Raw genomic sequence first — 22,237 nt, 5'->3', positions numbered from 1 at the left:
GGGGAAAAATCAACACTCCACTGGCGAAGCAAGGCATCCAACTGTGGGCAGGCTGCCTTCCTTGTGTGGACCTTCAACCTTGGCTTTGGGGAGGGAAAGCACTGCCCTCCCCTGTCAGCTTGTGCTTCCCTACATAGATGATGGCTTCTGGAGCTGAGGCTTCTCTGAGGCCTAGGAGGTGGTTTTCTGAACTTAGAATATGAGGTATGTAGGTATGCGACCTTCTAATTTATTGCCCAAACTGGGAGGCCCTTTTGAAAGCGAAAGATGGCCCGTTGATAATTATTCTGAGATGACGGGAATCAACTGGGACTGCCTGGAGAGACTGAGACACGTGGTCCCCCAGTCCTGAGCACATCTAGACTCCAGGTCTGCAGAAGGGAAAACCCACACCCCACACCCTGTGTGCCACCAATCGGTGTGTGATGTCAGCTCTGAGTTCCATCCCAGCAATTTCAGGGGGGGTATCCCCAGAGTTCCGTCTGGGTTCTGGGGTTTCCCGCAGTGACAAATGCTTCTGTCCTCTACCTCACTGCCTGCCTCCACCAGAGAGGTCTATCTCCTGGCCCTGGGCACTTTCTCGGGTGGCTTCTCTGCTTTGTCTAGGGCATGCTTGAGATCAAGGCCAGACAGAGGTCTCTGCCTGGGACCCAGTCTCCCTGCATCCCCTACATCTTGACCTATGGCACACACAGTCCCAGGGTGGTCTAGGCTACATGTGGGACATGAAGACCTCTTTCTTCTCCCAACCCTGGAAATTGCTCTTTAGTTGGAGGCAAATTCCCCTCTCCTCAAGCCTTATTCTCCACATTGGATTTAGGTATCCTCTCGCCTTCAAACTCTGTTTCCATTGAAAACAGGAACAGAAGTCAGGAAGTGCTGCTACCTGCCTTATGCGAGGCAAGGAGCATAGAGCCTATTTGAGTGAGGAGAGAAAGGAGAAAATACTAAAAAAAAACAAAAACAAAAAAACCTCTGAAAATTAATCTTGCCATACTGCTTCAAAGTCAAAAGTTCTTAGAAAATAACTATGTTTGCTTAGGCAGTCTGGACATCATTTGCTCTTTTTCTTTTTTTTTAAGATTTGCTTATTTACTTTAGAGAGAGTGTATGCATGTGTAAGCAGGGGTGGGGGAGAGAGAATCTCAAGCAGACTCCACGCTGAGCACAGAGTCCTACATAGGGCTTGATCTCATGACCCTGAGATCATGATCTGAGCTGAAATCAAGAGTCGGACAGGTGCCACCCAGGTGCCCCTCGCTTATTCTTTTGAAGGAGCAGCTGCTGCATCTTCTAGAGCAGCCCAGATCTATAGAACTTTCTGCGATACTGGAAACGCTCTGTATCTGTGCTGCCCAGTGTGGTGTGAAACCACAAACTCCAAGTGAGTGCTTGGAACATGGCTAGTGCTACTGAGGAATCAAATTTTAAGTTTTATTTATTTTTAACTAATTTAAATTTAAGTAGCCATTTGTGGCTAGTAGCTATCATATGGGACAGCACAGTTCTAGAAAAATCATTAAGAGGAGAGATATAACCCAACTTACATTTAGAAGATTGTCTCAGGTCGATTGGTAGAAAATAGGCTGGACACTGGGAAGAGAGGAAGCAGGGAGCTAGTTAGCAGGCACTCTTCCCAGATGGAGGTCACACCTTGGATTGGACTAAAGTGTTAGGAGAGATGGGAAGATGAATAGATGAAGAATTGTTTTGGAAGCAGAACCAGTGAAGGAGGCCCACTGGTGACTAGGCTTCCTCAGGCCACTCTGAGGACCACATTTGCAGCTAAACAGATCCACTCTCTAGAGAAATCACTCTAGAACCATGCATTAGTCATCACAGAGGCCCTGGACACACGACAGGTGTCAGTGGCAGACATGGCTGGTTACCACATGTACCAATTTGAATAGTATCTCCCAAAATCTAGCTCCACAGAGAACCTATGAGTGTGAGCAACCTTATAAAGAAATGAGGTCTTTGAAGATGTCATCAAGATGAGATCATTGTAGGTTAGGGTGGGCTCCAAATCCAACAGGACTGGTGTCCTTAGAGAAGGAAGGAAATTTGGACACAGACATTCACTTGGAAGGAAGATAGCCATGTGACCATGAGACCTAGGTTGGAGCTGTGCTGCCATGAGCCAAGGAACCCAAGGATAACTGGCAGCCACTGGAAGCTAGAAGAAGCAAGAAGGATTCTCTCCTAGAGCCTCCAGAGGGAATATGAACCTGCCAACACCTTCATTTCACACTTGTGGCCTCTGAACCGTGAATGTATTTCTGTTGTTTTTAGTCATTTAGTTTACGGCATTTAGTTACGGCAGCCCTAGGACATAGATGCACTGAGCCGGCATCCACTCCCTGTTTTCTTCCCAGCAGATTATATTCTGGCAACTACCCCTCCCCCAGTAGCCATGGACCTGAGGAAGCTGACCTTTCCTGGGTGGGTGCCATTGACCTAGAGGTAGTCCTTCCTTCTTGCCAGGGATGATTTTGGAGTAGGCATGTGACCCAACATTGGCCAGGAGTATATAAGAGGAGTCTGTAGAGGCCATCTGCTTCCATTGGTTCTAAGACAGTCTTCTTCCCTTGGACATGATTGTGTCGATGGGCAACACCACTAGCTGCTGCAGCAAGCCAGGTACCAGCCTGAGGATGATGTCCATGGAAGGATGGCAGAGCATAGAAATGGGAAGAGCGTGGGCCTATTGACCTCAGTAAGCTCCTGAATTAACTGGCCCTGAGTCCTGGGCTTACACCTACATGGTGTAACCCAGATGAGGCTCCTCTCTCCTCCATCCAACTGGTTTATCAAAGTACAAACCCAAAGAGTATTGGCAAATACCATTGTCCCCATCTGGCTGTTTCTCCAAATGATGTTTTAGCATCTCCAGCAATTCCCAGCTGATAATATCCACCTCCTGAGTGGAAACAATGAGTAAAAAGAAAGGAGAAATATTCACTAAGCTGCTACTCTTAAAAAAAAAAAAAAAAGCACTAATGAGGGGCACCGGGGTGGTTCAGTCGGTTAAGTCCAACTCTGGATTTCAGCTCAGATCATGATCTCAGGGTCACGAGATTAAGCCCTATATCCAGCCCCACATGGGGCTGGATGTGGAGCCTTCTTTTCAGAGTTTTGGTTCCTCCCTTCTGTCCCTGGCTATCCCCAAATTTTCTCTCATTCAGAGGGAAAAGAATGCATCCCGTAATTTCAGAAGACTTCACAAACCACCTGACTTTTAATTCCGCCAACTTATTTTGATGTTATCTCTCCACTTTTTCTCCTAAGAAGAGGCACTCATTTGTCCCTCAAGCTTTAACTTGAGGGCGCAAAAGTCCCATGAGCCCAGCAACCTCACAAATTCAGGCTCAGCTGCAGACACGCAGATCATTGCCTGGAGTCTGCCTTGGACTCTGCCCTGGAGACTATGATGCTTCCCCAGAGCCCGGACTGCTGGAGGCCTTCCCTCTACATGTGCTGCTCCCCTGTCACCTCCACAGTCAGCATCTCGGGGCATCACCTCCGGCTGCCTCCTTGTTTGTTCTTAAGATTTGGGCTTCCCTTTCACCCCATACTTGAAAGCCACTTCTCAGATACTGCTTCAGAGGTAAGGAGGATTTTCTTGGGAAAAAGACAAATTCACTGACTTGTCAAGTTCTTCCTCTCAGGTCACAAGAGTGCAATACATTCTTGGCAAGGCCAGTGGTCACTTCCCAAAGCACTGAGCTTCCCCTTTCTGGCTCCTCTGTGTTCCCATGAGCAGTTCCAGAATTTTCCGTGAATCGGCATGGCTTTCTAACAGTTCTACGTGGTGGCTGACGTTATATAATGTTAATAATTCACATGACTCTTAACTTTGATTATTTATGTAGGTCTAGATACTTGTATGGCACGTGATACCGATTCATTACATTAGCCGACAGCAATTGGATACTAGAATTGTGAAGGGCCTTTTCTATAAAAAGTATTTAATAAATAATTAAAATTTCAAAAATTAAAATTAAAGTCTTATAGTTAGAATTTTATTTTGCCTTTTTATATTAATGACTTTAAATACTTTAAAAATAACTTGTGAAGACAGATAAAAATAATTTAATTGAAACATTTTCCATTACCTTTAATTTGCATTTTTTATGAAAATACATTCCACTTTTGTACACGGTGAATAAAATTATTTTTTTAGAAATCCTGTGGCTCATGAGTACCTATAGGATCATAGTAGGAATAGAACATGCAAACCTAAAAGTCAGAAAACACAAGAGCTAGAAAGAAATGAGAGAAAATCTTCATAGAGTTGCTCCACTTAATAATAACTTATAATAATCAAGTGAGCACAAACATTACACATTCTTTTTTGTTTTTTAAAGATTTTATTTAAAAAAATAATAAAGGATTTTATTTTTAAGTAATCTCTCCACCCAAGGTGGGGTTCACACTTAAAACCCCAAGATCAAGAGTCGCACGCTCTACCAACTAAACCAGTCAGGCACCCCTTACATATTCTTTATTTAATGAAGATTTATTACCGATCAGAACAATGAAAATGTATATGAAAAACATTTTCAGTGGATTCACCTGAGAAAAAGGAAATCCCTGAAATTTTACCCTCTTCGTTAGTTAAAAATGTAATTACTGATCAAAACAGTAAGACCACAGCTGGGCTTCCATTTGTAGGCTAGCTCCAGGCCCAGGAACACCCAAGACTGGCCTGCTCAACCTTCAGAGGGTATTTGCAGAGATGCTGAGGGGTCCTGAAATTTTACCTTTATTAGCAAGAGATTTAATGAAGAAACTACTGATTAGATTACCTTAGATTCAGTACTTTAATTCTAACAATTTTTCTTAGAGAGAAATGGATTTTTTTTTTCCTTTTGGAGATGTAAACTAACAAAGTAGGGCATGCTGAAATTGCCATGGGGTCTCAGAGGGCAAACCCAGAGTGAGGTAGTAGCAAAAATGGTAGAGGAATAGACAGAGGCCAAAACTGTCAGAAGTTAAGGGCCTAGGACAATTCCCGAAAAATACAAGAGAAATGAGTCTTGAGACAAATGACATAGAAGCCTTAAAACTAACCAGCCAACCAACGAACCCACCCTGAAATTGTGTTGTTTTTTAATCTAATGAGTTTTTAAAAAATATTTCATTTATTTATTCATAAGAGACAGAGAGAGAGGCAGATACACAGGCAGAGGGAGAAGCAGGCTCCAGGCAGGGAGCTCGATGTGGGACTCGATTCCGGGACCCCAGGGCATGCAGAGGCAGACACTCAACCACTGAGCCACCCAGGTGTCTCAAGAGCATGTTCTTCTGCTGGGGATTAACAAGGAAGTGTGAGGATTTTCTTTCAGGAGAAACTCCTTTTAGATGTCTGTGGAACAGTCTGGTATTTGCATAATAAGGTGCAATTCTTCGAATGCTGCAGTCTTTGATAGATTCAGGCTCTTTTTCATCTATACTCTTAGTCAGAGGTGATGAAGCAAACTTTTTGGAAATTTTTATTCTTCTGGAAAATTACCCTGAGTTGCTGAGGCCCAGTACAAATTTCAGATCAAAAGAATCCGCTGGGATGAGACAAATATCTCTCTACACTTGGGGTCACCTGAGGTGAGAAGTGTTAACCCAAAGACAGCATGAATATCCATACCCAATGAGGACCTGTCTTGCAAGAACAAGACCAGATGAACAGAGCCAAAATTTCTTTTTACGTGATGTTAAAAGGAAGAAGAAGAAAAAAAACCCAACCCACAGTTTTCTGTATCTGGCAACTGTTTGAACATTGGTGCATTTCAATCCGAGTAATTCCCAAGACTTGCCCACTGGGTAAGTACAGGGTTGTCTCAGTCTCAAAATGCTCTTTATTATAAAATACACTTAAAATGAGCGTAGTGGCAATCAATAAGCATATCCTTAGCCTTTGTCTACTTGGAAAAATCAATTGGGTTGATCAGATGGAGTATTAACATGTGAAGGAACCATACGTTATATAGGAATAGGGTTCTGTTACATGACCGGGTGCAAAATAAAGCAAGACTCAAAGAAACTGTCCACTCACACAGATGTACTCCCTCGGGGCTCCCTGACCCTCCAAAGGTGCAAAATCTTGTAACTCCGGAATTACTTTGTTAGTTTACATCTCCAAGAGGAAGATGAAAAAAAATATGCATTTCTCTCTAAGAAAAATTATTAGATTTAAAGCACTGAACCTAAGGTCATTTATCCGTAGTTTCTTCATTAACTCTTTTGCTAATAAAGGTAAAATTTCATTAAAGCCAGCCCCCTCCGAGCCTCCTATTTTGGGGTGAGAGAATTGTGATGAACACATTGACCTAAATTGCTTTTGGTTCCACAGAACTAGGAAAACAGCTGGTGCATAGCTTCTCAATAGCACATTAGGAGAGAGAATGGGCGAACTGTAATGAGCCAGTCACCTCTGAACTCAGGAGGGTGAAGGGGAAGGTGCCCTGTCCGCTCCACCTTCTGCTTCTCTGTCCTTCTAAGCAGGTGGGGGTTTAGGGAGTTCTGGAGTTTCGTTGGGTGGTTCTGCTCTCCCAGGGGCGCTGGGAAGTTGGAAAGGAACATACACTCTGGGGCTGGAATCACCAGAACCCTCAACGTTTAGTGTGCAATGAAAAATCCCCTGAGGGATTCTGGAACAGCTAGAGTCTAGGCCCAATGATCAGGATCTCAGTTAACTTGAGGGCGCAAAAGTCCCATGAAACGTCTGTTCCACTGTCCCTGAGGACTTCATCAGTCTTCATACCATTATGAACTCTGCAAGACCCCCAAATCTCCACCTCCCACCCAAATCCTTCTCAGGTGTTTTAGACCTGAATTTCCAAAAGCCTGCTGGGCATCCTGCCGGGGTAGATCTGAAAATAAACACCTGACCTAAAGGGCCAGCAATTCTGGGGATGGCCTTCCACAGTCTGCACTTTTAAGATTCTCCTAAGTTATCCTATAACTCAGCAAGGGCACTGGAACACTGGAACTTACCATTGTAAGAGGTACAACGGTAGGGTCTTGATAAATGGTAGAGTTTCCATTTATGAGAAAAGAAACCAGTAGAGTCAGTAAAAATTTGGCGTTCTGTCAAAAAAGCAAAGGAAGTAGAGCCTTAGAAGGCTTTGGTTTGGAATGGATATAATAAGTCACCAGTTAAGGGTAAAAAGGTAATTTTTTAAAAAGATTTTGAGAGCGACCAAGAGAGCGAGCACAATGGGAGAGGCAGAGGGAGAGGGAATCTCAAGCAGACTCCCCGCTGAGCATGGAGCCAGGTGCAGGGCTCGATCTCATGATCCTGAGTGCATGACCTGAGCCGAAATCAAGAGTCAGACACTTACCCGACTAAACCACCCAGGTGCTCCAAAAAGAGAACTTCTGAGTGCATCGTTTAAAACTGGTGACAAACATGAACAGCAGGTAAGAAGAGATGAAAGGAGCAGACCCTGAGAAGTGGGGTGGCTGAGGTTGGCGACCTGTCAGCACTGTGGGGCTAGTGGCCACAGAGAGTTCTATTTTTTAAGGACAGGAGACTGGAACCCTGTTGTAGATTGAAGGAGGGAGCCAATGGGTCCACATAGGCTACAAATGAAATTGAGTGAATAATGACCCAAGTTCCTAGGGACATTGTATCTTCCTTTATTATTATTATTTTTTTTGGTGTTTTCCAAACAGCTTAACTGACTGACCTCTCAGTAGAATCTGATTTAAGAGGCAATAATTTAATCAGGGGCTGACGAACTTGTTCCTAAGGGCCAGACAGTAAATATTTTATGGGCAAGAGGCAAAACTGAGGATATTATGTACATATTTATATGTCATTTAACATGAAAAAAATTTTCATTTGCAGGTCATAAATATTATATTTGGAGATCTCAGGTCAAATCCCCTCAAATCTAATTATGACAAAAGACAAGATGCTAATCCCAAGGCCAGCATAGATGGCCCAGTCTCTACCTGAATGTGAGAAGCCATCCCGGTAAAGTCCTGCTCATCAGAGCAAGACACACAAGGCTCGTGCAGGACAGCTGTTTACACTGGGCCAGTGTGAACTGCCCACAGAGGCCAATCCTTCAAGGATTTAGATCCCTTTTGGGCCTCTTGTGTCAGTCCAGTGTCCTGCGTGGCTGGATGGAGCTGCCTACTTGGCTGTGGCTAGATGAGAAAAACAGGAAAATCACTAAAAGGTAAGACGATGCACACAAGTGAAAATTTTCAGCAACCCTACAAGTAGCTTTAATCTTATTGTCAATGACACAAGTATATTTATTTAATTACAATTATACAAGTATTATTATACCCCTATTATAAAAATTCCAACAGTATGGAGGATTGCCAATGACCTCCAGGGCCACCTTCTTTTTTTTTTTTTTTTTTTTTCTTCAGGGCCACCTTCTTGACCCCCGTGCCAGCACCAGCCCCGCACAACCTCAAGGCAGTTATCAGAGTGGCCACTACACTTCCTGAGTTTATTCTAAAGATTTCTATACATGCTTGGACTTACAGAAATATATAGATTGGTACCGCTGTGCAAAAATATTTGATGTTATTTTTTTAAACAAAAAATTTGGTACTTAAACTCAGTATATGGATTTTATTTTTTTAACAATTTATTTATTCATGAGAGACATGCAGGGAGAGGCACAGACATAGGCAGAGGGAGAAGAAGGCTCCCTGTGAGGAGCCTGGTAAGGGACTCGATCCCCGGATCCCAGGGATCCTGAGCTGAAGGCAGATGCTCAACCACTGAGCCACACAGGTGGCCCTGGATCTTACAATCTTTTAAACTCCCACATGGGAGTATAGTGTGTAGTTCCATCATTTATTTATTCTCTTAAGCATTTCTAATTTTTCACTATTACAAACTTTGCTGCCTTAAAGTCTAGGACACTCCTTCTTGTCTGTCATTCCGTAAGTGCTGCCCCAGGACAGCTGGGCTTCCCACACCTTTGTTGACAATCTGTAATCTCTATTTTTTATGTTTGAATTACCAAAGTTATTTAAAGGTATAGTTAGCTTCTTTGCATCCTACCTTTTTGCTATGTATTTACTTCCCACTGTGTACAGTGAATGCTGCCTATACAATTTCATGTATCTTGGGGGAATTTGTAGAAATTTCCAAGGGCCGTTCATTTGCATTTGGAAACAAAGTTCTCCCCTAAGACCTCAAACTTGCTAATTATGCTGTCCCAACCCTCCGTGTCCTGCTTACCTGTTTCCACTAGGTTTGCTGATTTCTGAGTCAGCGCCCCCGATGATGGCTTTGTCAATGTTTTTCATCGTATTTCTATTTGTTTTGCTCTATATAGTTCCCAGTTATGTTGTTAGAGACATAAAGTTCATGACTACTGGGCCTTCTTGGTGAAATCTTCCTGTTTGCTCGTGGATATCCTTTACAACTACCTGTGTCTTTCATTCAGCACCGGCCCTTGAAGCAGTCCTATGATCTTCTTCGTTCCTTTCAACTCTCCCGTGCTGCTGGGTTTTGGTGTTTTTAACTGTATGTAGCTCGGATTTATATTTTCCCTTTGTCCCATCTTAACATCTTTTTCATAGGTGAGTTTAAGCCATTAATACCTCTAAGCACTGCAATGTTGGGCTGTCGCCCTACCTTATTTTGTTTCCTACTTAACACAATTTCTTTAAAACCAAGTAACTTTTGTTTTTGTTTTTCTAAGATTTTATTTATTTGACAGACAGAGTGTGAGCACAAGCAGGGGGAGTGGCAGGCAGAGGGAGAGGGAGAAGCAGACTCTCTGCTGAGCAGGGGGCCCGACACAAGGCTCGATCCCAGGGCCCTGGGATCATGACCTGAGCAGAAGGTAGACGCTTAACTGACTGAGCCACCTGGGTGTCCAACAAGTAGCTTTTGTAAAGTTAGCTTTTTTCCTTTATATTGCAACTATCCGTACAAATAACTGCAGATTGAACATCCTGTACCACCCACTCAGCTTTTTATCCTGCTCATTCTTCCTGCATCATGGTAACTTCCAGACCACTGCTGAGCAGAGGGGAGGACATTTTCTGGTCCTGCTTCAGTGCCCTTTTTGGTACTTTGCTCTCCTTCTAGCTGCATCTTTCCTTTGACCTACCCCCCCCCCCCCCCCAGTCTTTCTTCCAAACACACGGCTCCCACCACCCCTACTGATTTGTCTTGCAGCTCCTCTTCCCAGCTAGCTTCTCTGTTTGAAAAGATCATGGTGGCATCTTCCTGGAAACCTCCTGAAGGTTAACAAATGCATAAGACCAGAGGAACGAACCTGGGGGCCCTCATCAGCCAGACTGCTCAAGTTTGCATCATTACTCTCATGTGCCAACAAGCATCTTATTTAACCTCTCCATACCTCAGTCTCTCACCCTGCAAAATGGGCTAACAGGAGAGCGCCTACTGTATAGTGTTTTTGTGAGTGTAAGAGTCAAGAGTATAGACTTACTATGCGCCATAACGGCCGGCGCATGGTAAGAGCTAAGAGAGGTAATGCTCAGTGTCATCATTCTCAAGGATCTAAAGAAATAGCTTTGCATAGGGTTGTCCTTGGTACTTTTCTATTCAATCCCTGTGTGAGGATGTACTAATGAGAATAGAAAAATGACACCTGAGATTAACAACACACTTCAGTAGGTATCTAGGCTTTCTTGTCTCCGTATTGCACTTTAGACCCTTGGACCCTGTGAATGCTCGGCCCATGCCACTGAAAGACAAAAGAAGAAAGGGGCTGATATCTAGATTTCTAAACTAATGTAGGAAATAATGGGGAACAGATAGGCTGAATTCTCCGATGGCATGAGCCATAGTGTATCGCTGGGTAAAAGGCACAATAATAGAAAATTTCCAAAAGTAGTACTGTAAAACACAGGCATAAACATCAGCTAGATAAAATCTATACTGTGGAGATGTGCTCAAAAGAAGTGGCCTCTCTACTGAAGAGCTGCTTTATTTTGCTATTTTTTTTAAAAAAAAAGGGTCCTCCAGTAAAATTTTCTTTAGCATCAGAATTTAAACTTGGTCTATATTGTACGACCTCTTCTCTGAAAACAAATGAAATTGGCTTACATGAGAGGCAAGCCATCAGCACGGGAAACGAAGGTGTTACCTGTTTTGTAGGAAGATTACATGATTTTGTTACTTCATCTGTATGTGTAGCAAACAACTTTGCTTCCTCAGAGTAGCAAGGATCTCTAGTTAACTTAGTGCTGTATTTTTTATTCTCCATAGAATATTGATTTTGTAACACTGAATAACATTAAAATGAAACTTGCACATCAGGAAAGATCAGCAAGGATATAAACTAGTACATTTATTAACATATGTCATAATCAAAAACCCCAATCATACACGGAAATCTTCACATCTGACATGCCAGCTTTAACCTATGAGAGCTAGTGTCTTTGTCAGGGGATAAATATATAAGCAATGACAGTGGTCAATCACGACACTTTTGAAATGTTAACTCTTTGTCAGTTAAGCCTAAAATAAATCTACAAGGATACTGAAATATAACAAGAATGAAATCCAAAAATCTGTTGAACAGAGATGATGTCAAGTAGGAGGAAGAGCACTGAATTGGGATCCCGTACATTTAGATTCTTGCCTTGTTTTGTCCCTGGTAGACGACCGTGGTCAAATATTCTAGGCTATGAATCCTTCACTTTTAAAATGAGAGTTGGCTGGATAATTCTTTAAGGTCTTTCTAGGTTTAACTTTCCATGATTCTAAAATTTCTGACACTGATTCATTTTCGTGTTGTATAATAAATCTCTAACAATCCTGACTTGGCTCTTGGGCTGAATCCAGCTCCGTCCACACAAAGACAGCCAAGCGTTTCCTTGGTGTTTGGGTTCACCAAGAATCACGGAGGCCTGATCCTCAAATTAACAAGGAAAAATGACAGTCTTCAGGAGGTGAACAAGCTCATCCTGCACTAGACACTAATTCAGCAGACAGTTTTAAAGACCCCAAAGTCATGCTTATTAAGAAAAGATATAAGGGTTGGGTGTGTGGGTGGCTCAGTTGGTTAACCAACTCTTTTTTTTTTTTTTTTTAAGGTTTATTTATCTGAGAGAGAGTGAGCAGGGGGAGGGGCAGATAAAGAGAATCTCAGGTAGGTTCCCTGCTGAGAGTGGAGCCCCCCACATGGGGCCTGATCTTGTGACACTGAGACCGCGACCTGAGCTGAAATTAAAAGTCAGACACTCAACTGACTGAGACACAAGAGTGCCCCAAGGGTCTAAACTCTTGATCTCAGCTCAGGTCTTGATCATGCTAGCCACAGAACCTACTTAAAAAAAAAATAAAAAAGGAAAACCCCACAACATCCTCTTTGGCAAAAGGTAAAATAATGATGATTCATTAATAGTAGGTAGATACATTAACTATAACATATAATTAATTTTTTAACTGGCTTTTGTGAACATGCACCAATATATACACACCATTAGATTTTTATCAATACTGAATATACATTCAAGGTCTGGATACACACAGGAGTTTCTCCGATGCTACTAATTTGAACACAAGGTTTATTCTAGTTTCACATGTTTATAATTCCACAGGAACCAGCTGGGATTTTTTCTTACTAATGTTGGCTTCTACTGCATTACTTGTAAAGCCCACCTCTTTTTTATATAATCACAGACATTAAAGATGTTCAGCTCCATTTTAGGGAAATTCGTCTACTCCCCTACTTTCCTTATTTAAATATTCATCATTCATTCGAGGTGGGGAGAGAGAAAGAGCATGCATAAGCTGGGGGGAGACGAGAGCCTGATGCGGACTCCATCCCAGGACCCCAGAATCATGACCTGAGCTGAAGGCAGACACTTAACTGAGCCACTCAGGTGCCCCTCCCCTACTTTCCTTATCTAATCACACTGTCTTTTTGTTTGGAAAGACTGAATGAATGAGTTTCTATCATCTCCCTATTTGAAAGTCAAGTAGACTTTATCTCTTTTGATCCAAGGTCTAAATCTGTCTTTATTTCTTCCTGATATTTTAAAGTAATCCTAGCTCTTTGTATTTACCAATTCTGAATATTTAACTGTGATTTGTGTTATAGAAATTAAGCCAATTCAAGAAACATCAATGTTCAAACCAAAACTACTTTTAAAATGTCAAGTTTTCTTAATAAACATGATCCTTTCATTTACGTACTAAAATGCTTCCCATTTGCACTGAACCTTGAAACATTTTTGAACATCTCTAACTCATGACACTTTTTCAGAAAATATAAAACTCTAACCACTCTCTTGTCCACTTCCCTGGGTGGGAGGGCCAGGGTCCTCTCCTCATTGAGAATCCCCAATACCGAAGAAATGGCATCACCTACTATATGTTTTGTTGAGCTTTGCCTTTCTATAATTTGTACTGTGAGACAATAGATTTATTTTTGCCTTCCTAGGTATAAAATAATTTCTCTATTATTTTTTACACCACAGAATATGCTTTTTCAAACTCTATAGGCCCTGTCTCTCTCTCATTCCTTTTAAGATTTTGATATACTTCTTTATAGGAACAAGACTTCTCTCTCTTTTAATTTTTATTTATTTATTCATGAGAGACACAGAGAGAGAGAGAGAGAGGCAGAGACACAGGCAGAGGGAGAAGCAGGCTCCATGCAGGGAGCCTGACGTGGGACTCGATCCCAGGTCATGCCCTGGGCTTAAGGTGGCGCTAAACCGCTAAGCTACCTGGGCTGCCAAGACTTCTCCCTCTTGAGAGTCACTGAACCAAAACATAATTTCTGCATTACTTTATCAGGCCCAATAACTAAGTTTGATGAAACATTATTCAATTCAAATATGGAAAGAAATGATGTTGAAAAATAACAGAATAAAATATTATAATATTGAATATGTTCTGATTATGAAACCGAGTTTTTTAAACTTTATGCTCGAAAACTAATAGACTTGCTTGTAATTTTTTTTAAGTGAGCTTCCTGCCCAATGTGGGGCTCGAGCTCACAGCCCTGAGATCAAAAGTCACATGCTGCTATATTGACTGAGCCAACCAGGTGCCCCGAGAGACTTGATTTTAAAATGATCTGCTGAAATCAACATGAAATGCATCTTTTATGCAGGTCAGTTATAGTAACAAGTTATATTGCTTTATTTTGTCAAAATAATGCTTTCCATCATGTGATCCTCAGAACAATACACTTATTTTCCACCTACTTCCAGATATTTAGAACTTGAACTTTCAGATTTTTTTAATTCAATTTTCTTTAGATTCTTCTAAATGCATTTTCAGTTTCTACCTAGTTTAGAAACTTAGAATTGATCTGTAGAATTGCCAACTATGACAAAAGCTTCTCTGATTTCAAAAAATAAAGATGTAACAGGAACATAAAATAGCCACGCCTGTAAGTAATACTCCAAATGTATTTTTCCAAATGCTGACAGAGTGAAACTTCTGTCTTACCCGAAGCTAGAATGTGTACGCAACTTTAAAAACAGTTCTGGAGAAAATATGGATGCATTTCTTCCCAAATTTGCAAAATCATTTCCTGTGCCTATTTAATGCAGACTGGAAAAACAGATAAGAGAGTAAAGGTCTACCCCAAGAATCAGGAATAAAGGGCTTCAACAGAATACTTCAGTGCTGCAGAGGTTTACTTCTCCAACAAGGCACGATAGTTTAGAATTTTATACCAGCAACAAGGGGGAGAGGCCTCATGCCTGAGGGGGTCAGTATTCCGCGTCAACACACTTTGCGATGGTGTTCAGCTGGATATTTGAAGTTCCTTCATATATTGTGCCTTAAATAAAAGGGAACAAAAAGAACAATGAGAAGGGCATCCAGAACTACGCGTCTACACAAGAAATCGCTCTTACACGTTACTTCTGTAGTGGTTGTAACACTGTCACCAGTGACATCTTTCAACGTCCCTGAATGTGGGGCTATGCGACAGTCATTCTAAGAGACGAGAAGATTCCATTTGGAAATTAGATTCTGATTCCAGAATCAGTATGAAACAGCTGATGTCTCTCATTCCTAAACTATCAATGCATAAGCTTTTCAAAGTCCCTCGTTTTGGTCTTCCTGTCTGGCAGTGGAGCACCAGATGCTCAGGCTTGACAAGGCACGAGGCTTCTGAAACTAGAACTTACCTTCCAAGGAAGCTAAGATTCGCCATTTGATGACTCAAATATATTAACGTTTTTAGTAAAAGAAAAATTACAACAGTTACTCTTGTTGCACCTTTACTAAAAATCTGTTGAGGCACTGAACAAGGCAGTTTGAGGTTTTAAAAAGATATAATCCATCTTTTTCTTGGAGGAAGAGGTAGGGGGCAAAATACAGCCATCGAAAAGGAGAGAGCCAATAAACACAACACTGAAGAGATTAAAATTGCCTTTGCCTAAGTACAGTAATATAAACTCAAACACATACAGCAGCCCAAACAGCTACAGAGGCAAATAAAAGAAAGCAAAATAAAACATACAAAATCTATTTACCAATTTTTGCATCTCGAAAGTATTTTTCCACAGGGTAATCTTTGGTGTAGCCGACTCCTCCCATCCACTCGATGCACTTACTAGTTGTGAGGCCCGCAACCTGCCAAAACCAAGCACCAAATAACACGCTGAAACCAAGTAACTCATGCACCCTAAATGCTCCTGCAGAATATTTTAATGACATTTTAATTGACTGCTGTTGGCAAGTGAAAGGACTGAAGTTACTTGGTAAGATAGCATCGTCACCTTATCTACATCATTTATACAAACTGTCCTATTATTTCACAACATTCCTGTTTTCTGAAGAAAATCAGGGTATTGCTCAGACACAGTCACATGCCACCAGGCGCCATCTATTCAGCAAATTTATCAAGGGCCTTCCTTCTATCACACATTCTGTCAGCATGGGGTAAGCCATGGCAGGTGGCCACCACCCCATGGTGGCCAGTCACTGCCCTTTTGGTTCACATGTCAAGCCAACAGTTACAGAAACAGATCAACTCTATGGTGCAACAGGAGAGCTGGCTAGAAAAGTGAACGGACTTCAGAGGTGGGGGGAGGGGGCATGCGAGGAGATGACAGCTTCGCTGAGGCCCAAAGGACAAGTTAGGGAACATTTCAAGTTGGGGAACACATGGGAGAGCTTCAAGGGGAAGATGGGTTTATCAACCTCAGGGACTGAGGGAGCAGTGGGCTGGGGTCCAGGCAAACTGTGAAGAGAATGAAGAGGCAGGCGGGCCTCACAGGGGCAGGCAGGCTCAGTACTGTAAAGGCCCCCAAAGATGACCACGTGCTAGTCTCCACAAACTGTAGTGTTTGCTACCTTCCATGACCATGAGACCACAGATGTGCTAAGTTGAGGGCTTTGAGATAAGAGATGGTCCTGAATAGCCTGGGTGCGCCCAATAGCATCACAAGGTTCCTCGTAAAGGAAAGAGGGAAGTGGGGAGGGGGCTAGGGTCAGATTTGAACACACTGCCCTGTGGGCCTTGAAGGCAGAGGACAAGACCATGAGTTGAGGAATGTGAGCAGCCTCTGGAAGTGGTGAGAGTGAGGAAATGGATTCTCCCCAGAGCCTCTGAAAGGCAGCTTTGCTAACACTATGATTCGATCCCAGTGATAATTCATTTCAGACGTCTGACCTCCAGAGCCAGGAGGTAATAAAATTGCATTGTTTTAGGCCACTTGAGTTTTGGTAATTTGTTAAAAGTAGCAATGGGAAACGAATACAAATATTGTTCCCTTTGCTGTGAGAAGCCATGAAAGTTAAGCTGGAGTGACATGGCCACCCGGACGTTCTGAAAAGGGAAGGCTGGACCAGAGGAAGCAACAGGGACCAATGGAGCAGCAGGGAGATGGGTGCATCGTCTGGTCAAGAGATGGGACAGCTAGGACAGGGGGCAGTGGAAAGGGAGAAAAATATATTATATATTATATAATATATACTTGGGGCAGAAGCCTCAGCAACTGATGGTGAGTTCAAGGTGGGGACGAGGGCGAAGAAGGTGGCAGGATGGCTCAGGCTCTCACAGGTATAATCGAGTGGGCAGGTCCAGCGGACACTGGATCTATTAGTCTGAACCTCAGAAGGGAGGTTGAGGCAGGTGATTGAATTTGGGGGCTGAGAGGCTAAGGGGCTATTCGAAGCTATGGAATGACCAAGGCAAACTGCAAAGCTGGGGACGCAGCAGCCAGTGATTTGGCAAAGTTTTCCAGCCAAAGTCTACTGGGTTAAACAGAAACATCAAAAGGAAGCATTCAATGAAAACATTAACAACCTCTTCTTGGGGTTTTCATTTCACATGATCTCCCTGGTATTCACTGTGCCCCAGCCGGAAACCAGGGGTAGGATGCTGTCACTCAGATGAGGCTCACCCAGGGACTTATGAAGAGTGTTCTATCTGAATTGGGCGACTCAGTTTCCACTGAAGAGCCTGTGATAGCACTGAGACCTCACAGAATTAAAGCACTTTCCTACGGAAGCTTTTCTGTTGTAGGAACTGGAAAGTCTCCTATTTTATTTGAAAAACAAATGTTTAATCAACACACCTGAGTGAAAAGGTTAATACATACATACCAGGGGGTTGGGGGAAGAAGGCTGAACTACATATTTTGCTTGTGTTTTACCTCTGCGGCATAGTATTTGGCCATAGATGCTTCTTTTATGATTGGCTTCCCGGTTTCCAAAAGCCTAGCAGTGTTGTATGTTAGCAATCTTGCAGCTTCCAGCTGGGTGGCCACGTGAGCCACTTGGTGTTGGAGCCCCTGTAACATTCAGGCCCATGTTAGAGAATGATGATTTCTGGAAATGCAACTTATCCTCCAAGTCTTGCCTGGATATGTACCACTGACAGAATGAAAATATATCCCCTAAATGGAATTTACATTCGTTTTGTAGAAATACTTGAAAATCTGCAATCCAAAATTAAATTTTTGAAAACTCAAAGTTCATGTAATTCTTTGTAATTGGCAAGATCTAAAAAAATAATCACAAAATTAGGTTTAAAAATTTGTAGTATTTAATAATTAATTTAAACCTGTTTTATGATCAAAATTAAGGTAAAACTAAGTGTTGGCAAAGCAAAAGTATGAATATATTTTTTATTCACTTGAATTCACAAAGTTTTGATTCTGCATACAGCCTCAGGGCATCAAGGAGATGTTGTTAGCTACAAAGTAGTGAAGGAATATATGAAGCTCCAATTATCTTTAAGTAACTTCACTGAAGCAACGCTGCTGCAATATCCCGGAGCAGATACCAGTCAGGGTTACAGAAACAGAAGAATAATTTAAAAAAAAAACAAACAAAAACAAACAAACAAACAAAAAAAAACAAAACACCCTGAAAAAAATTACTACTACTCTGAAATTTTAGAGGGTAACGGACCACACACCAAATGTTAATCAAATAAAGAAGTGAGCTGGCGAGTGAGGGTATGAATATTAGTTTATTTACTTTTTTTTAAAAAAATATTTAATTTATTTATTCTTTCATGAGAGACAGACACAGAGAGAGAGAGAGAGAGAGAGAGAGAGAGAGAGAGAGAGGCAGAGACAGAAGCAGGCTCCATGCAGGGAGCCTGACATGGGACCCGATTCCGGGACTCCAGGATCACAACCTGGGCCAAAAGCAAATGCTAAACTGCTGAGCCACCCAGGGATCCCAACATTAGCAGTTTAGAATTGTAAACAATTTTCTGGAAATATGGGCAGAGATACATTTATTACAAATGGATGGGTTTCCCATGCCTGGTGGCTCTGTCCACTCAGATCAGTCGATCTGCCTATTTTGATGCCAATATCAGTTTTAGAATTGTGTATGCAGAATGCAGAGATTCTAATTATTTTTGAAAAGTACATTCAGTTCAAATAAACCAACAATCGCCATCCAGGTTGTCTACTCCAATGACATGGAGTAGGCATAAAACAGGTACCATGAGAGGCATAAAAGTGACTCTGGCATGTCTCTTGCTCTAAGAGAACTAAGCACTGCTGGATCCTGGTTCCCTGACTACATTATGAACACAGGGCCTGGCATAGAGAACATTCTCAATGAATCTATGCTAAATAAATGACTGAGAGAAATAAAGATGAAGAGGCCTGATCTCTGCCCAAGGAACTTGTAGTCTAGAGAAAGACATGAATGAGTATATGCAAAACAAAAACCAAATCATTCTAATGAGATGAAAGCAGTTAGGGAAAACTAATAAAAGCTTCAGATATATGTTATATAAAATGAATAACACTGCTTTTTAAGATAAAATTTCTAACAGTTTTCTTTTAATTACTCACATCAGGCATCTTTAAAAGAGTCGGGATTATACCTATTAGTTCACCTGATCCCGTATCCCTCCCTCACCAACTCCACAGACACAGAAATGCTGTTTCCTATGTACAAAGGAGATCTCCCACAAACCGTCTTCATATTCTGTCCCTTTCCTTATAATCTATGTGGCTCTGAGTAAGTACTCTAGTGGGGGCGTCTGGGCAGCTCGGTCAGTTTAGCGTTTACTAAACTGGGTCCTGGGATCAATCCCACATGGGGCTCCCTGCTCAGCAGGGAGTCTGCTTCTCCCTCTGCCTCCACCCGTCTCCCCTGTTCAGGCTCTCAAAATCAATAAAAAAGTCTTTAGAAAAGGAAGAAAGTACTCTAGTATAATGAAATGAAAACCAGACCTGAAGCCAAGATAAAACACCTATCATTTGACACATGACTCCCTGCATGTCTTTGGGAACTCAGTCTCTAGGAACTTCTGTCTCCCACGTGTAAGATGCCCTGACAGCACGGGCTGAGGGAGGCCCTGGCCAGGCCTGACATGCTTGTTCTTTCCAGGCTTTAAACTGATTGCACACATTCATTGCACTGAACTGGGTGCACCCAGGCCAGAACTTGCTATGCCTTGAAATATCTATGCACATGCAATCTGTGTGTGCCTGTGTGAGGCCAAGTCCTTATTATAGCACCTGAAGACAATGCAGCACAACAGAGCTGGCGATGTAACGAGAAACTGTTCTTGGAGCCTAGAGCTGCTTACAGGGAGGTTTTGCCAACATGTAAAGTAATTACTCTGGATTTTTTAGGTAAAGTGCTTGAGTAAATCTGGTAAGCTGCCACTCTGGGCCTTCCCTAACCTGGTGAGGCCTCAACATGGACTGAAGATGCCATTGCCACCAACGGTCCCCTTATCTGGGGAGCTGGAAAAGACACATCCTTAGACCAGGCCAGTATCTTTCTCAGCGCTTGGCTGAGAAGACCTCACTTGTACTCACTGCGGTGAACTATACCTTCTACAGGCAAGAAGTATCAAAGTGTAGTCTTTGGAGGATTACTGTGTGGCTCTGGCCTGCACAGGGGACTCTGGATAAATGTCAGCATTTACCAAGCACTCATTACACTCAGGCAACGTGGTAAATACTCTACACGTCTACCCGATGCAAAGTCACCCTCATATTATCTTTAGTTTAGAGATATAGCAGTTAGGGCTTGGGGGGCGGCGGGTAACTTGCCCATGGCTGACAGCTGCTAAGACAGGGAGCTGGGATTTGAGCCCTGGAAGCCTGACTGCAGACCCCATGCCCCAGACCTTAGGAAACAGGGCAAAGACAACTCTGAAATGCTCACCAGGAAATCTGGAGTCATGCTACAGGTGGCCCTCAAGGACTGCTTTCTGTCCTTGGAGAAGGTCAAGGCATTCACAGGTATGTGCCCGGAGACCTACTCCTTCCTCCTTTCTACCTCTCCCATTAAAATCCCCCTGAGGAGGCCCCCTCCACAGCTTTATGACACAGCTCTTCATTAACAGAAAGCCATGAGAGTACAGTTCGGTACAAAGAAGCTAATAATGATATACCTGAAAATCAAATATCCTTTTGCCAAATTGCATCCTTTCTTTCATATATGGAACAGTATAGTCAAAGCACCCTTGAGCCAGTCCCAGCATCTGTTAAAAAAAAAAAAAAGGACAATTTCTTATTTTGTTATAAGTTTACATTTTTAATTATTCAGGGTATAAATTCCTTTTATAGGCAGGCATATTGAAGAGCTGGGGTTAGGGGCAGAACTGGAGGCATAAAAGGGGTACCTTCGCCCACTGCATCTGTAGAACTTAACTTCCAGTGACTGGGAGAAGATTTGAGCTATTTCGTATAAATAGGAATGTATTTAATTCTAGCAGAGGTAAATCCTCTGGCCTGGCTATGCTCATACAACCAGGTTACTTCTAAGGAAGCTTCTCGTTTAAGCTCTGAGTCTCTAGGCACAGAGCGAGCCATGGCAATGTTGCTCTCAACTAGCCTCAAAGACTGTAGAGAAGCTCCCTCTAGTCCTTCTAGAAGGCTAGCATGGAAGGTCACTTGATAACCTTCTATCTTCTTGTCCATTTTGCATATTATCAGGATTAATAAGAGCTTCAGGGGAAAGGGCATTGAACATAAAAGAGCAGTGTTTCTCAACCCTGGCTGCACATTAGGACCATCTGTGGGAACTTGATTTAAAAAAAAAAAAAAACACGATGTGAGGTCTAAAGAGTGGAGGGCGCGGGTGGCCTGGACCTTAGCGTTTTCAAATCTTCACGGTTTCCTGCAGGGCTACAGTGAGAGCATGTGGTAAAATCACAGATTTATGCATTGGAACAGTCAGGCCATGGTGGCAATCTCAGCCGAGCTGTCTCATTGCTAACCACCTATTTGAATCAGCTTGAAGGATTCAAGCTTGGAAACGGTTTCTAAATTCCAACACTAGGTGGCCATTAAGTCAGGATCTCATTATGTCAAACTATGTGGGTTTTACAAAAAGGAAAACGAAATCAATAATGAAAGCTTTGGGGGAAATGCCCACGAAAGTATCAATATTTCATTAGTGTTCATTCACATTTTCCTTTAGCCTTTTATTTTGAATTTTCTGGAGAACAGAATTTTGTGCTAAAAGTTAAAGGACACCACCCCCAAAGACCCCCAAACAGGGGGGAGCAACCCCCTGCACTTTTGGCTGAGATAAGATGATGTCACCAAACTCTTATGACTAAAGTTTATAGCTGATAATATCCTACGTTGACGTGAAAATTAATATGACCAGCTGTCAACCACAACAGGCTTTTTCATCTCTGTAAAATGTTTTCACTATCAATACTGAAAAGCTAAATGGTCTTCGGCTGCAGTTTTGAGGATAGATGCCTTCAGTTTGCTGTTCTATGTGACTCTTTCTCTACAAGGCATCCACAATGTTAACCAAGAAATAACTCCCTGACCTTAACTTTTAATTAGGTTATAAGATAACCTGGAGTAA

At 42.3% G+C, this 22,237-nt stretch overlaps 1 protein-coding gene across 3 annotated transcripts in view; it reads right to left on the bottom strand.

The window, feature by feature from the left end:
- Positions 1–11,277: 11,277 nt before the first annotated feature.
- ACADSB (acyl-CoA dehydrogenase short/branched chain) overlaps positions 11,278–22,237 on the bottom strand; it is a 40,517-nt gene continuing 29,557 nt past the window's right edge. For all 3 annotated transcript variants that reach the window (XM_025467519.3, XM_025467518.3, XM_025467517.3), the window contains 4 exons: positions 20,805–20,894; positions 17,581–17,718; positions 15,454–15,553; positions 11,278–14,753 (listed from right to left, as the gene is read on the bottom strand). In XM_025467519.3, the coding sequence (XP_025323304.1) occupies positions 14,683–14,753; positions 15,454–15,553; positions 17,581–17,718; positions 20,805–20,894 (399 nt within the window). In that variant the 3' untranslated portion in view covers positions 11,278–14,682. The remainder of the gene's footprint in view (positions 14,754–15,453; positions 15,554–17,580; positions 17,719–20,804; positions 20,895–22,237) is intronic.

This window comes from Canis lupus, chromosome 28 (genome assembly GCF_003254725.2).
Source record: "Canis lupus dingo isolate Sandy chromosome 28, ASM325472v2, whole genome shotgun sequence".
In the NCBI taxonomy this organism is placed as follows: domain Eukaryota; kingdom Metazoa; phylum Chordata; class Mammalia; order Carnivora; family Canidae; genus Canis; species Canis lupus.
The sequence above is the reverse complement of the archived record's forward strand: the minus strand, read 5'-3'. Positions and strand labels throughout refer to the sequence as shown.